This window comes from Mytilus trossulus, chromosome 7, assembly GCF_036588685.1.
Source record: "Mytilus trossulus isolate FHL-02 chromosome 7, PNRI_Mtr1.1.1.hap1, whole genome shotgun sequence".
In the NCBI taxonomy this organism is placed as follows: Eukaryota; Metazoa; Mollusca; class Bivalvia; order Mytilida; family Mytilidae; genus Mytilus; species Mytilus trossulus.
This window is the reverse complement of record NC_086379.1, coordinates 62,142,146-62,158,073: the sequence shown is the minus strand read 5'-3', so window position 1 is coordinate 62,158,073 and position 15,928 is coordinate 62,142,146. Positions and strand designations below refer to the sequence as shown.

Below are 15,928 nucleotides of genomic sequence, written 5' to 3'. Positions count from 1 at the left end.
TAAATGGATGAACATATTTTACTTTGTTTTGGCAACAACTTATATTACATAAGGTGATACAATGTTTGGCGAATAAGATTAAAGGTAATGCGTTGTTATATTTCATTGTTCTATCCTATAGTCACTATATATGTCCCAATAGATAATATAATTGATGATGTTGATTATCGCTTAAACATTCATCGATTCTTTCGACTCACTAAGTAACATTTGTTTTGTCGTGAAACTATACTTCTTAATAATGTGAATGTTCTCAAGCGATGTATTCACCTTGGGCATGTTATCCTGTTCTTCAAGTAACTTATTGTCTTTATCATAAAGCATATTTATCATCAATGAAATATTATTAAAGGCACACGATGTCATCATCTTGATCGGTAAATAGATTTGGCAAAATATCAAAGAAATTGATTAGGTAGAACAAATGGTTGGTTACTGTTTTGTCAATAACGTCACTAGTAAACAAAAAGTCAAAACACACATATATGTTCCAAATATGAATGAAATCGAGGCTGATCCATCTATATTACAGCCTGCATACTGACAGCACGACGTACATTTCATAGTAGTCAGACCAAAGTTATGTGCTCTGCAGCCATAGTAACATTCGGAAGTACATCTTCGTTTTATACTCGTCGTCATTCCATAAATAGTAACTTTTTCTACCTAAAATAGAATTTTTTCAGCAAAATTAATATTTCAATATACATACATATTTTTCAATATATATCAATTTGGGTTTTTCGTTTTTGAAATTCTTATTATGGTCACATCGCTCCCAAAGATCCAATATATTTTACAAACCTAGCTTTCATCAAATGTTTTTTATTGAACGTTTTTAATAAAGGTTAATCCAGAATGTTTGGTTTTGATTCTGTTCAACGTCCTTTATTCGAGCGTTTCTGATGAGTAGGGGATAAAATATGCATAAGGCGTACTTTATAATAAGCCTGGTAATTTATTTACGTAGGCGAATCAAAATTTGGTATTCAACAATACAATGAAGTCTAAAATACGTCTAGCTTTAAATTTTCCCAACTTAAAAGCGACTAACATTTACACCAATTTACCCAAACGATATAAAGCATTAAGATATGACACAAAAATCCACTAGCGGGATGTTCCTCTTGGGACATACTAACATCAACACCAAAATTTCCAACAGATATCCGACAAATGAAAACTATACGCGAGATTGCAGACCCATGACAGACTAACATATTTACACCAAAACCCCATCATGATATTAAACATCTAGATATTTTAACAGAAATCATTAGTGAGGATCCTGTCTCAGGACAGTCACATAACTACATCCTTTTTCAATACATTGTTTTTTAAATAATGCACTTACAATGAGAAGGCACTATCAATAATTGTGTTTATTTACTATACAAGTCAAAATCAGATCTTTTATTTGCTTAGTAACATCAAATGGCAAATATTCATGGCATATTCAGGAAGAGTCAACAATTAATTGCCTTTTAAATTAAATATGTATTATACTGAAATGACATCATCTAGAACTTTAACTCTGAAAAAGCAACATTGACCTTTAGTTAATTGTATTTCATGTTCACTGCACTCAGAAACTTATAAAATGGTGAAAACATTTATTTATTTACAAAAGCCTTAAACTTGAATAGAAAATGGTAACAGAGTTTGCAGTAAATTTTAACGATCAATGACTGTTAAATAGAAAACAAAATGTAAAATGATACTTTAAGCAATCTGAAATATTCAAGTCCGAACGAACAATCGGACATGAAGAACTCAATGTTTCTGTCACAAAATGAAATGTAGGTATATTATAAAATTATGTAATAACAAAGTAGCAGCCACAAAATAGTTGAGCAGGATATGATATCAAGAGAATCGAACGGGACGGGCGTCACATCTCTGTTAAATTATGTCAATAAAAAATGCTTTACAACAACTCACTATTTATTATCTGATATTTTCGATCTCAATGGTAGAAATAAACATTATTTAATACTACTCAGAAACTTTACAAATACTTAAACGTTAAACGCCTAGATAAAATTAAAGTAAATAAGAACAATTATCAATAAATATCAACCGGAAGCAGCATGCATTATTGAAAGTGAATGCACTTATAATTTATATTGTTTTTGGAGAGAAATTAATCATTTTAAATCGCGTTTAATCCAATTTTTTATAAGCTTTCCGATAAATTTTGTATGAAAATCAACAATTTTGGAAGCCTGAGAAGAGATATGTAGAAACTACGACGGGTCAAGCTGTGTATCCTTCCAATATAACACTTTGAAAATATGCAAAGCCCAAACAACATAACCCACGTGGAAATCAACTGTCATTAACATTAACTTCCTATTAACTTTAGTTACATGAACCCATTAGTTTATATTTACCAATATCGACTTACTGAATACCAATACACTTTGATGTCAGAAACCAAATTTTTAGAGCAATTAGAGCACTAATCCAAACTGTATATAGGTGAACGAGCGCATCCCCCGCCCTAATATCCGGCACAAAAGAAAAATGTTTAAAGAGGAAAATAAGGAGCCACATAGAATCAAACTTAAATGGTGGAATAAATTAGTTTTAACCGAAAAAGGTAACAGGTGGTTGAAAAGCAACATCAGACACGAAACAATGAAACGATAAAAGCTGGTTATATATATGGTATGGTATCTGCGACCTTTAATAAAAAAAAACCACACACACAAGAAGACAAAGCTGCTAAATACCTCAGGAAATGAAAGAACTGAGTAAACAATATCCACGATGTAGAATCATCTTCCTTGAAATACCAGTCTACTCACTCTCAGAATACTTAAGAACTGGGACATAAACACAAGAAAAACATTAACTTTTGGCTATACTTTGACGGGATACACTCAGGATCACTTCTAGCTAAAGTCTGGAAAACAACTGAACATGTATTAACCAACTGTTGGATTCAAGACCAGTAAGGATTATTCTGCTTTACCTGTTATACACATCTACTACAACCAATCCAATCAGTAAGGATATCCCTTGCTACATTGAACAGCCACTCGAGATACAATCAGTAAGTATCTCCCTTGCTACATTTTACATACAATTTCAACTAATTGGTATGGATCTCCCTTGCTACATTTTACATACGATTTCAACTTCTTAGTAAGGATCTCCCATGCTACATTTTACATACGATTTCAACTTCTTAGTAAGGATCTCCCTTGCTTCATTTTACATACAATTTCAACTAGTTGGTAAGGATCTCTTTGCTACATTTTACATACAATTTCAACTAATTGGTAAGGATCTCCCTTGCTACATTTTACATACAATTTCAATTTGCTGGTAAGGATCTCCCGTGCTACATTTTACATACAATTTCAAGTTATTGGTAAGGACCTCCCTTGCTACACTGGACTAACACAAACAAACAATCAGTAAGATAAGACTATAAGCCAACAACAATAAGGATCTCCATTCGGCTGCAAGATTTAGAATGGCCTTACCATCAGTACCATGTAAGCTACTTGGGCACATTATATGCTGACATCTGAAAAGCATAATGTATTGACATCGCTCAACCATGGCTTCAGATCTGGATATTCATGTAAGTCTCAACTTGCAATCATAATCCACAACATGATCCAGTCATACGATAAAGAACACCAAGACATTGTGATTCTGGATTTTTTAAAAGCTTTCGATACTGTACCTCATGATCGACTCTTGCACAAAATAAACAAATAGTGAATTGCTAACTGAAAGAAAAATGCTATCTCAACTTGAAATATAAAAAAGAAGATGTGGTATGATTGCCAATGAGACAACTATCCACAAACGAGCAAAATGACAAAAACATTAACAACTATAGGTCACCGTACGGCCTTAAAAGAATACTTCAAGGGAATTCCCCCAAGGAAAGGTGCTAGAACTCGTCTTGTGTCACATGAACGATCTGCGAGATACAGTAAACTCGGCAGTCCGACTATTTGCAGACGACTGTTTGCTGTACAGAGAAATCAAAAACCAAAATCATCACAACAAACTACAAGAGAATCTCAAATCACTTGAAAATGAGCCGACGACTGGTATATGCGCGTTAAAGCAAAACAAATGCTATATGCTTGGTTTAAAAAGTTAAAGCCAACAGTTTTCCAACATTGACAACCACACGCCGCTAGAACAAGTGTCATCTAACCCTATCTTGTGCAACACATACATAAATTCCTTAACTGGAAAGAACATATAACAAATATATGTAACAAAGCCCACTCAACGTTATACTTCCTAAGTAGGACCTACAACACTATCCAATGGAATGCCGTAAAACAGCATATATATAGCACTCGTAAGATCAAGTAAGGAGTATAGATCAATTATTTGGGACACATATATGCAAAAAAAGACATCGACAAACTGGACTTCGTTCAAATGGGAGGTGCTAGATTTATCACCAAAGTATACAAATTGATACAGGAAGGATGTACGAAAAAAATGCTATCAAAATTTCAGCTTTCGTCCTTAGGGTGCTATAAACAGTTTCGTATAAAAAAACTAGGGGTTATTCGCTGACTAAAAATAGACATGGAGGGAAGTCCCTTTTTATCAACATAATTGGTAAAAAAGTATCATGATTTTTGTACTTGATTGTAAAAATAGGTTAATTAGCTTCAATTAAAACAGGTTGAATGATTAAAATAATTTAAAAAAATTAGATTTATTACACATGTTTTGAGGGGAGACAAACTGTAAACATTCTGTTTTTTTGGCAGTGAAAAGTGCAAAATTTATTTTTACCCACTGTAGCTCTTTTCGGAGCAGGCCAACGTACCTTGAAGCATAATTTTTTAGAAAGACCAGGTTAAACCTATGAAATTCATACAGTTTTGATTATGAAAAATGTGCATATATCATGTCTGCATGGGTGTGCACATGGCCTGATTTCATGTTTTTTATGCATAGATTAGGCAATGTTTTCCCCATTTTCTCTGGATAAAACTTTTTGGTACTATTAAAAGTACAATTTTTTTTTTCATTATAAACTAGAGAAAATTCTGATTCTAATGATATATAGTTTTATACAAGTATCTTTATTAACATTAACACCACTAATGGGTCAATTATAAATAGTCCCTCAAAATATGACGTCATAGAAAAAAACTGTTGATTGCACCCTTACAAGTAAGACGTCAACAATAGACTGGTCGTCTTTTTCAAAGTTGTTAAGGGGAAGATACCAGCGCATCTTATTGACGATCTGATCAAATTCCATAAACCAAAACTATTAGTTATAGTTGCAAGTAATATTTCATCAGAAATCCCTGTAAAATAACAATGATATGTCCTACTTTATAACTTACCATACAATACATTTCAATGTCCAAGCAAGGTCTCAAAGGTGTGTTGTGTGGATACACTTGACAATCTGTATATGGATCCCATCTTTCTTCAAATTCTTCTTCACAGTCAAAACAAGATAGTGTTGTATTGTTTCCATATCCTAAAATAATGTTTAAAAAATATGAAAGATAATATAAAAAGACATTCAATGAGTTATTTTCGTGATGGCATAAACGATTGGTTATTCTTTGAAAATAATTCATTGACTGTTAGGTTCAGGTTAAAATGTTTTTGTTGAAGTTGAAGTCCAATCAACTTGAAACTTAATACACCTGTTTCTTATTATGTTCTTTCTTATTTTAATGCAAAATTAGAGTTTTTTTACCCTTATTCTACTGTCCATAGAACAAAGAAAATGATTGTTGGAGTGGGGCATCCGTGTAATTTGGACACCTTCTTGTTCAATTAGCATTGTGTTAATTGGGCACTCTCATTGAAGTAAATTGTTCATCTTGTCTTCCATTGAAGTAAATTGTTCATCTGGTCTCCCATTGAAGTAAATTGTTCATCTTGTCTCCCACTGCAGACATGTGCAAAGCTGATTTCAAGATACTGTAGTCAAGTTATGTCTAAACGTGAAAAGAGTATGAATTATTTCTGTAAAACAATATTAGTAAATAACTGCTGTTCAAATTAGTATATGATTTCATAAACTTTATTAGCTGGAACTTGACATACTGTATGGTCGTTTGACTGTTTACAAAACTTTGAGTTAATAAAATTTTAAATAATAAGGACTTTCAGCCAAAGAAATAGAATATTTAAGCTGTGTTTGACAATACCATTCGAATTGTTGGGTCAAAATTGTTTTTTTCTAACTTCGTATCAATATTGGTATTTTTAGTTTTTGTTTTTATTCCAGAGTCACCTGTCAGTGTTTTGTAGACGAAATATGCGAGTGATGTTCCAAATTATACTCCAATAATATTAGTTTGGGCTATTGTAGAAGATACATTTTATGGCTAAACTTATTTTCCTCGGCATAATTGATTTAACAGGACGAGTTCTCTCACGAAAAAAATACATTTTTTTATGTTTATGTTTATGTTCTAGTGAACTTAAAAATTAACAGTGTCCGACTAGAAAAACGTGCTAACTAAAAACAAAAACCAATAAGCCAGAGAAATGCGTTCTTGTCACCGGAATTCCCGCTCAGTTGATTTACAATATTCTGATAAAAAAATACTGTTATTAAATAATTATCTCTTTATGATACAATTGGTGGACATTAAAAAATTAATAATAACGTTTGCCGTAAAGTTTTTTTTTCTTCAAAATTCAATGGGATATATCAAATTGATAATGATGCTCAAAATGATTCTTTCTTGCTGCGTAGTGTGAGAAGATTGTAACAGAAACATTTAAGGGAAACAAAAAAAAATATATGTCGAAGAATGATAGAAGATGCTTAAAGGAAATGAAGTATATCATAAGTCAGGACATACAGCGAAAAGGCGAAAATAGAAGAGTCCAAATATTATTATGAAGAAAACAAAGGATGGAACCAGACTACCCTGAAAACCCGATGAGAACATGTTCTTTGGGAGTTTAAGCAGCTTATGCTCCAGAAGTTACATCTATTGAATAACTCAAAATTAAATGGACAGAAAAGAAAATACGAGAAAATAAGGTATCTTCTTAGCAGCGATAAATAAAACATGGTAACGGTATCTAGGACACAAAATTTCAGTGATTAAATGATGTAGTCCGCAAATCGTTTGATAGTTGATACGCACATTGTGATTATCGACTTAAAGGGCAGAAGCTCTTTTCACACAAAAATATATATTAAGAGTAAAATTACTCATTTAAACCTACGATAAATTTTAATCGCAAGATTTGTTTGTGAAAAGAGTCGCAGGAATTTAGACTGACATCGGGAACAAAGGGGGTATGTTGAAGAGTGGAAGAAAGATTGCCCTGCAAAAGCCTACTTAGAAACAATACTAATGCATTAGAACTCTTGAATATCATCAGTTTTAAAGAAGCTGAAATTAAATATCATATTGTTTTATTGATTTAATTTTTGTGTACGCTTCAACAAGCATTCCATTATAACATAGAAACGGTGATATCATTCTTTGATCTTTTCCTAATAACTATCTTCAGCGATGTAATAGTCTGTCATATCTAAATGATCTGCTTGATTCCATTCTTGATGTTTCATAGGATACAACCATATTAGAAATAGTATAATTCCTTTTAATCTTAATTGTGTCAAAGTGACAAAAACCCGACCAAAGAAAAACAGCCGAAGACAACATATGGGCAAAAAGTGCATCGTGTAAGGAGAGTTAAAGACCTATTAAAATCCCAACAAAAAAATACTATACAGTTACGAACTTGGGCTCTCTGATAAAAACAAAGATTGGGTTGTGCTATTTCATGGCGGTCAGTTTCTATTGGTGGAAGAAACCGTAGTTCCCAGAGAGAATCACTGAATTTCGATAGAAAAACAGACAATTCTTGTTAATTGGTATTGCAGTCGAACACATCTGCCAAATTCATGATTCGAACAGAGTTGGAAGGCTATTGATACAGAACTGTGACAACTTACACCACTCGGCCACCCCACAAAGGAGGAAACCTTACAATTTTGATTATTAACATTGGAAACAAAAAACTAAAACAGCACACGTCGTAGTATGGGCAATACATGACGGTGTAACCAGTATATTTTTCATCCAAAAACCAATTGACTTTCCGTCCTTATTTATACTTATATAGGAGTACATCAACCGGGATCGAGACAACGAGAGTTAACTGTATTTTCTTAAGAAGAGCAATTCAATAATTCACAGAGTTTTATAGGTAAGATTAAGTCCCATCAAGTGAACTGAGTGCTTCATGCTCTGGAGGTCAAATACTCAAAAGCACAAATTGATTAAGGTATTATGTACTTACTTTCAACTAAAATTAATTATTCCTTTAAGGCTGTTTCGACCTAATAATGTTTATTTTTTTAAATTCTCAAAGGTACTCTAATTGATTCATTTCCCTTTAGTTGATATTTACAATAAAAAAAAGTTACAAAAATGTAATTAAAAAAACAAATATCGATGGTCTAACATCACACTCTGTTCAACCGTGTCTTTATTATATAAATATGAATGATAAAGTACATTAGATATATAACGTATAACACGAAGTTTTTATGTATGCCGGGGAGAGGGGGAGGGACTTCGAAATAAAAAAAAAACCCCAAAAAACCCAAACCCCAACATATAACGATGTAAATATTAGAGCGGAATTTTCTTTTGTGAATTGTAAATGCCAAATTCAGTTTTGGACAAAAAGGTACCGATTTATGATCAAGTCACATCAATATTCATGGTTTCTTGTCCCTAGTTTTTCGCCATAGAATTTTCTGTTCGGTTTTGACTTTTGAGTCACGCTGGTCATGCTCTTTTATATTTTATATAAATTTTTTAGTTAAAAGCAATTGTAATTATTCTAAGTTATGAATTATGTTTTGAAAATATAAGATGTATGAAGTCAACAGTTTTGTTCATGACTAGTAGTTTTGTATTATTGGAGAAATATGTGACGTGTTCGAAAAATAATCAGACAAGACTTGCACACACATTTTAGCTGGTTAATGTCAAGCTGCTGACTACATTTGAAGTCATTCTGTTCAAAAGTACTAAGAAAAAAGTGACAGAAATATTTTTTAAATGACCGGATAGACAAGGTGAATATATTATTAGATCATCAAAGAGATGAAAACATAATGATAGTAAGGCTGATTTCAGTGGAATAGTTTTTTTTAGGTCTCTTAAATAAAAATAACTAAAATCTCAGGATCATGCTTGTACATTGCTTTTAAAAACAGTATGAAATATTTATAATATATAATGAAACAAATTCATGTAATGTTAACTTAAAATGCCTTGATTTATGTTTGGGGACGCAATAATATGATGTCTAATTAGTTATCAAAGGCACCAGGATTATAATTTAGTACGCCAGACGCGCGTTTCGTCTACATAAGACTCATCAGTGACGTTCATATCAAAATATTTATAAAACTAAAGTACTAAGTTGAAGAGCATTGAGGATCCAAAATTCCAAAAAAGATGTGCCAAATACGACTAAGGTAATCTATGCCTGGGGTAAGAAATCCTTATTCTTTTGAAAAATTTAAAGTTTTGTAAACAGGAAATTTATAAAAATGACCACATTATTGATATATGCAATATATTGACAATATAGTGCATTTTAATGGTCAAATAATAGAGTCATCCAATCAAAAGTCAATACCATAAATGAAAACATTAAAAAGCTTTTAAAAAGAACTCAAAATCAATCAGATTCAATTTAATTGCACGTTTTATAATTAATATGATAGATTACCGATCTTTTTATGGGAGAAGAACTGATAATTATAACATGATTTCATTTCAAGATGGATGATACGGTGATTGGAATTTAACGTTTCCCTATTTTCCTTTGATTCAATTGAAATTAAACATTACAGAAGCACAATCAGCTTCCGGTATGCAGTCTCAGTTATTAAAGAACAAGAGGATGGTTGATGATTTCCAACCAATGGTGTAACAATGTACCAATTGATAGTCTACCAATGGTGTAACAACGTACCAGTTGATATCCTACCAATGGTGAAACAAAGTACCAATTGATATCCTACCAATGGTGTAACAAAGTACCAATTGATATCATACCAATGGTGTAACAAAGTACCAAATCGTATAAAACAAAATGTGTAAAAATGTAAAAATGCCTATACAAAATGGTGTAACAACCTACCAATTGATATAAAACCAATGGTGTTACAACGTACCAATTGATATACAACTAATGATGTAACAACGTACCAATTGATATACAACAAATGGTATAGTAACATACCAATTTATATACAACTTATGATGTAATAACGTACCAATTGATATACAACCAATGGTATAACAACATACCAATTGATATACAACCAATAATGTAACAATGTACCACTTGATATCAAACCAATGGTGTAACTCTGTACCAACTGATATCAAACCAATGGTGATGGCACAACGTACCAACTGATATTCAACTAATGGTGTAACAACGTACCAACTGATATTCAACTAATGGTGTAACAACGTACCAATTGATATCAGATCAATGGTTTAACAACGTACCAACTGATATATAACCAATAGTGTAACAGCGTACCATTTGATATCAAACCAATGGTGTAACAACGTACCAATTGATATACAGCCAATAGAGAAACAAAATACAAATTGATATCAAACTTTTAATGTTACAATGTACCAATTGATATTCAACGAACAATAGTGTAACAACGTACCAAATGATATTCAACCAATGATGTAACAACGTACCAATTGATATCAAATCAATGGTGTAACAACGTACCAATTGATGTCAAACAAATGGTGTAAGAACGTACCAATTGATATACAACCAAGTGAAACAACATACAAAATAATATCAAACTTATAATGTTACAACTTACCAACTGATATTCAACAAATTGTTGTAACAACGTTCCAATTAATATCAAACCAATGTTATAACTATATACCAATTGATATAAAACCAATGGTGTTACAACGTACCAATTGATATATAACAAATGGTGTAACAACGTACCTACTGATATTCAACAAATGGTGTAAAAACGTTCAAATTGATATCAAACCAATGGTGTAACAACGTACTTACTGATAAATAACAAATGATGTATAGAAATACCAATTGATATCAAATTAATGATGTAACAACGCACCAATTGAAATCCAAACAATAGTGAAACGACGTACCAATTGATATCAAACCAATGGTGTTACAACGTACCAACTGATAGCAAACCAATGGTGTAACAACGTACCAACTCATATCAAACCAATGATTTTACAACTAATAATATTTGCGGCAGACACTCTGTAAATCAAGCAAGTAAACACATATAGTGTCAATAGCGTTTCATGGGTTTCTGAATTCATTGTCGTCGAATTATCATCAAATAAAATTATTACCTTTTACATTCATTTTAAATTCGATTTTTTATTATCTTCTTGAGAAAAAATATATGTATTTTATGAAGTACTCAACTACTCTTTTAACGATATTACTTCAATATGATTTTACTCAGATCTTTATAACTTGAAAAAGTTCGTTTAAGGATTGTTTCTTCTAATATTTACATAAAGTTTATCAACTAAATTTACATGTATGTAAAAAGTACAATTTTATAATGGTTTTAAAACATTGTTTTATCCATTTTCTTTTGGATGAATTACATAAGTGCAGAGATCTTATATATCAACATGAATTCTTTAAAAAAAACAAAAAGACGCAATAATTTGCTATGTATTTAGTCCTCTAATCCAGTACCAGTGAGTATTTTATATATCCCATATAGACAAAGTCTAATAATTATATACCCAAATAGAGAATGAGCAAACATTTTTATGTTGTTTGGTTCATATATCTTTCAGGAATAGATTACCTTAGCTGTATTTGGAAAAACTTTTTTGTCCTCAATGCTCTTCAACTTCGTACTTTATTCAGCCTATTTTCGATTCGAGCGTCACTAATGAATGTAGTCTGGCGTCTGGCGTTAATACACAATTTCAATCCTGATATCAATTATGAGTTTATTCACTTTTATTTCAAATTTATTTTTTTACTTGAAAAGATGAATTATTATAAATCTCTCTCTGTACATAGCTGATATGCATGGTGTCTAAATGTAATATCAGTATTTAGTTCTAATATAATCTTAAATCAATCCTAATTATATCTTACTTTTGAATTATAGTTTTTCATATGTGACGTCATTTTTTGTGCTGTTTCAGAAATTCAAATGTGACGTAATTTTTGTGCCCTTTCGCCATCGTATGTGACGTCATGTTTACGATTTATTATGTTGAGGCCTGGATTGAGTCGGGTGTGTCTATTCTGTGTTGGTCTTAGCATTATGTATTCGGGTTTTGTTTTCTGTAATTAGTTAATACTTCAGTTTCATTATGTATATCTTTTATATTCATTTGATAAAATTTACCGTTTGCAATAGCATTAATTGTTCTAAATTATGAGGATGTTCTTATCCCAAGCATAAAAACATAGCCGTATTTGACACAACCTTTTTCAACTTTTGATCTTCAGTGCTGTACAACTTTGTACCTTTTTTTTCTCTCACTTTCCATCTTTTATATCTGGGCGTCACTGGTGAGTCTTGTGTGGACGAGGCGCGTTTTTTACGTATTGAATTTTAAACCTTATGCTTTTTGTTATCTATTAATCATGTGTTTCAAAGTCTAATACGTTCTTTTATTTATTTGTATTGTAGTCCTGTAATATTATGTTGTCATTTCAATGTTATATTTAACATTGCCATTAAAGTGCGAGGTTTGGCATGCCACAAAACCAGGTTCAACCGACCATTTTTCCTTTAAAAATGTCCTGTACCAAGTCAGGAATATGGCCATTGTTATAGTATTGTTCCTTTCTGTGTGTGTTACATTTTAACGTTGTGTCGTTTGTTTACTCTTATTTTTAGTGTAAATTCACATTGCGATAAGACGTGTCACGGTACTTGTCTATCCCAAATTCATGTATTTGGTTTTGATGTTATTTTTGTTATTCTCGTGGGATTTTGTCTGATGATTGGTCCGTTTCTGTGTGTGTTACATTTCAGTGTTGTGTCGTTGTTCTTCTCTTATATTTAATGCGTTTCCCTCGGGTTTAGTTTGTTACCCCGATTTTGTTGTTTTTTGTTCATGGATTTATGAGTTTAACAGCGGTATACTACTGTTGCCTTTATGTATACGTATTTGAAGTGTTCAAGTTGTCCGTAACCAAGTTAGGGAACGGATGGTAGAACTTATTATATAACCGTATTGTTGTAAAACATATAACTTAAGTTTCGAATTCCAAGGTAGAGTCATACATAAGAAAATGGAAAAATCTGTAAATTCTTTAGAAATTCTAATGCTAGAAACATTTAGACATATAAACGAATGAAACACAATTGTTATATTCGTGGCCTGGTACAGAATAAAGGCAACAGTAGTATACCGCTGTTCAAAACTCATAAATCCATGGACAAAAAACAAAATCGGGGTAACAAACTAAAACCGAGGGAAACCCATTAAATGTAATAATAATATCTTTATTCTCATAACCATTGCAGATACATAGGTACAGAGAGAGTGCAAAATATGTACATGGATGTGCATCTATTTACAAAACATATATAAAATACAGTGGTTTCAAAATAATATACATTTCAGCCAGGAGGACCCACATGTTTATTTATACACTTTATAAGCTTACATAATCTTTTTAACTCTGACTTTTTGTTTACTTTGCTCATCAGTTTTCCAAATTTTAGTGTATTAACACGAGCCAAATAATATTTATCAAGATATAATTTTCTGCTGTCGTTAAAAAATGGACATTCTAGCAGATAATGTAATTCGTCCCCAATACTACCAATATTACAAAGATGACATTTTCTATCATTTCTATTAACATTATTCCATCTCCCTGTCTCTATTGGGAGTCTGTGGTTTGTGGTTCTATATCTACATAAAATAATACTTTCGTGCATATCCAAGATATCAAAATATTTTTCAAAATTCAATTCTAACTTAAAAATTCTATAATTTACTGCTTTTGTAGACTCTTGTAATTGTGTATTCCACAACTGTTTATAATGGTCTTGTAATCGCAACTTAAGTGCATTTTTTAACCATATATCATTACCAAAACATTGAGAAATCCAAATATTTGAAAAACCACATTCATCCAAAATATTTTTAACTTTACTCACAAAAAATGTACATACATTATTAACAGTAAATAGTGTTTTTAATAGTCTATATGCGATAGAAGATAGCTTAGTCTCTTTAGCAGATAATAACTTACACCAATATGACACTATTTTTATTTTAATATCAATGTCCAAAGGATATCTACCAAGTTCACCGTATACCATATAGTTAGGTGTGGAATTTTTCAGTTTCAAAAGAAGTTTACAGAATTTCAGATGGATTCTTTCTATAATTTCAACATTACCATGCCCCCAAATTTCACATCCATATAAAAGTATTGGTTTCACAACTTTATCAAAAAGATCTAAGTGACATTGAATAGAAAGATTATGCATGCGGCCTGCTTTCAACACATTAAACATAGCTTTTGTTGCTTTTTCTGCTAAGTGTTTCTGTGCTATTTTAGTATTACCAGTTCTAGATAATAATATGCCCAAATAGTTAAATTCTTTAACAATTTCAATGTCCGTGCCGTCTATATCAATGTATCAATGTAAGAGGAGAACAACGACATGACATTAAAATGTACACACACATGCATTTTTTTTTTAGAAAACGGTGGGTGAAACCTCGTTTTATAGCTATATAAACCTCCCACCGGTATGATAGGTGATATTATATGACTATTTAAATGAATTGGTTTTTATACTTACTTCATATATCATATGTATAATTGTAACTTACCATATACTTGTTGAAGAGAGATGTAACACAGAATTATTAAAAATTTTGACTCCATTTTGTTTATGGTTCCATTGTGAATACGAAAATTACGCACTTTATCCCATTTTTTAAAACGATAAATAAAGAACGGCTTAAAAGTTCGATCAACTTAAATCAACAGTTTAAAAGACCACTTTTTTGTCAATATTAATAAACGGCAAGGTTTTTATCTTAATTAGTCTTTAATCGATTGCCTATTATTCTAGGTCGGTTTCCAGGATGGGTTTTCAGAATCCGTAAATATTGCGCGAGAGGTTACATTCAATTAACAGGTAAAAATCAATGTCTGTGATTTCATTTATTTGGTTATTGAAAATCGAATAATACATATCCTATTTCCATTAGTTAATCTTCAAAATGCAGAAAGCGTGTAACTAAAAAAAGTTTTATCTGGGTATGTAGCATGACGATAGTTAACAGTGAAACATAAAATAATACAACGTAGTTTTCACCTTGTCTTTAAAGTTTTTCAATTGAAGACACTAAAAAAATGTTTTAGTCCAAAAGCATTTCATATAGTAAGGACATAACCAAGAGCCTCTACTGTGAGGTTTAGTAGTTTTTATCATTATAGAAATGAATAATAATTTGGAATTAATAAAATCTTAACCCTAAAAAAGGTTTGTTAAAAGAAACAAACCCATCGAGATTCCAACCAAATATTCGGATACCCTTAAATTCTTCCTTCAATAAAGTTATCAGGAATTTATGTCACTAGAAATCAACAAGTTGCTATGAATTGAAAAGGAGCAGAGACTTTTATTTTGGAAGTATATTTTTTCTTTGGAATCAAATTGTCTGACGTTTTAAAAGCACGATATTGCGTCTCAAATGGTAACGTCACATTTTTACGTTTTACGGCAATTACCGATTATTTGGGATACGTTTTGTATTTAGTTTGCAATTTTTGTTTTGCACATCACTATGGATACTTCTTATAATGTTATTTTTTGTACTGAATATGCATGGAATATTTCCCAATGAAAGTAACGTAAGCAACAAAAAAC

At 31.4% G+C, this 15,928-nt stretch overlaps 1 protein-coding gene across 1 annotated transcript; it reads right to left on the bottom strand.

Moving 5' to 3' along the window:
• On the bottom strand, positions 1 to 15,307 carry LOC134725492 (uncharacterized). Its single transcript, XM_063589352.1, has 3 exons — positions 14,883 to 15,307; positions 5,349 to 5,488; positions 1 to 666 (listed from the first exon to the last, which is right to left on the bottom strand). Exons 1-3 carry the CDS (start codon positions 14,935 to 14,937, stop codon positions 433 to 435), a joined length of 429 nt encoding a protein of 142 aa, XP_063445422.1. The 5' UTR covers positions 14,938 to 15,307; the 3' UTR covers positions 1 to 432.
• Between the last annotated feature and the right edge of the window lie 621 nt (positions 15,308 to 15,928).

Coding starts and splice junctions, on each gene's coding strand:
- LOC134725492 (XM_063589352.1), bottom strand. CDS start 14,937: ATGGAGTCAAAATTTTTAATAATTCTGTGTTACATCTCTCTTCAACAA. Junction 5,489..14,882: donor CTCTCTTCAACAAGTATATG/GTAAGTTACAAT, acceptor ACATTATTTTAG/GATATGGAAACAATACAACA. Junction 667..5,348: donor ACATTGAAATGTATTGTATG/GTAAGTTATAAA, acceptor ATTCTATTTTAG/GTAGAAAAAGTTACTATTTA.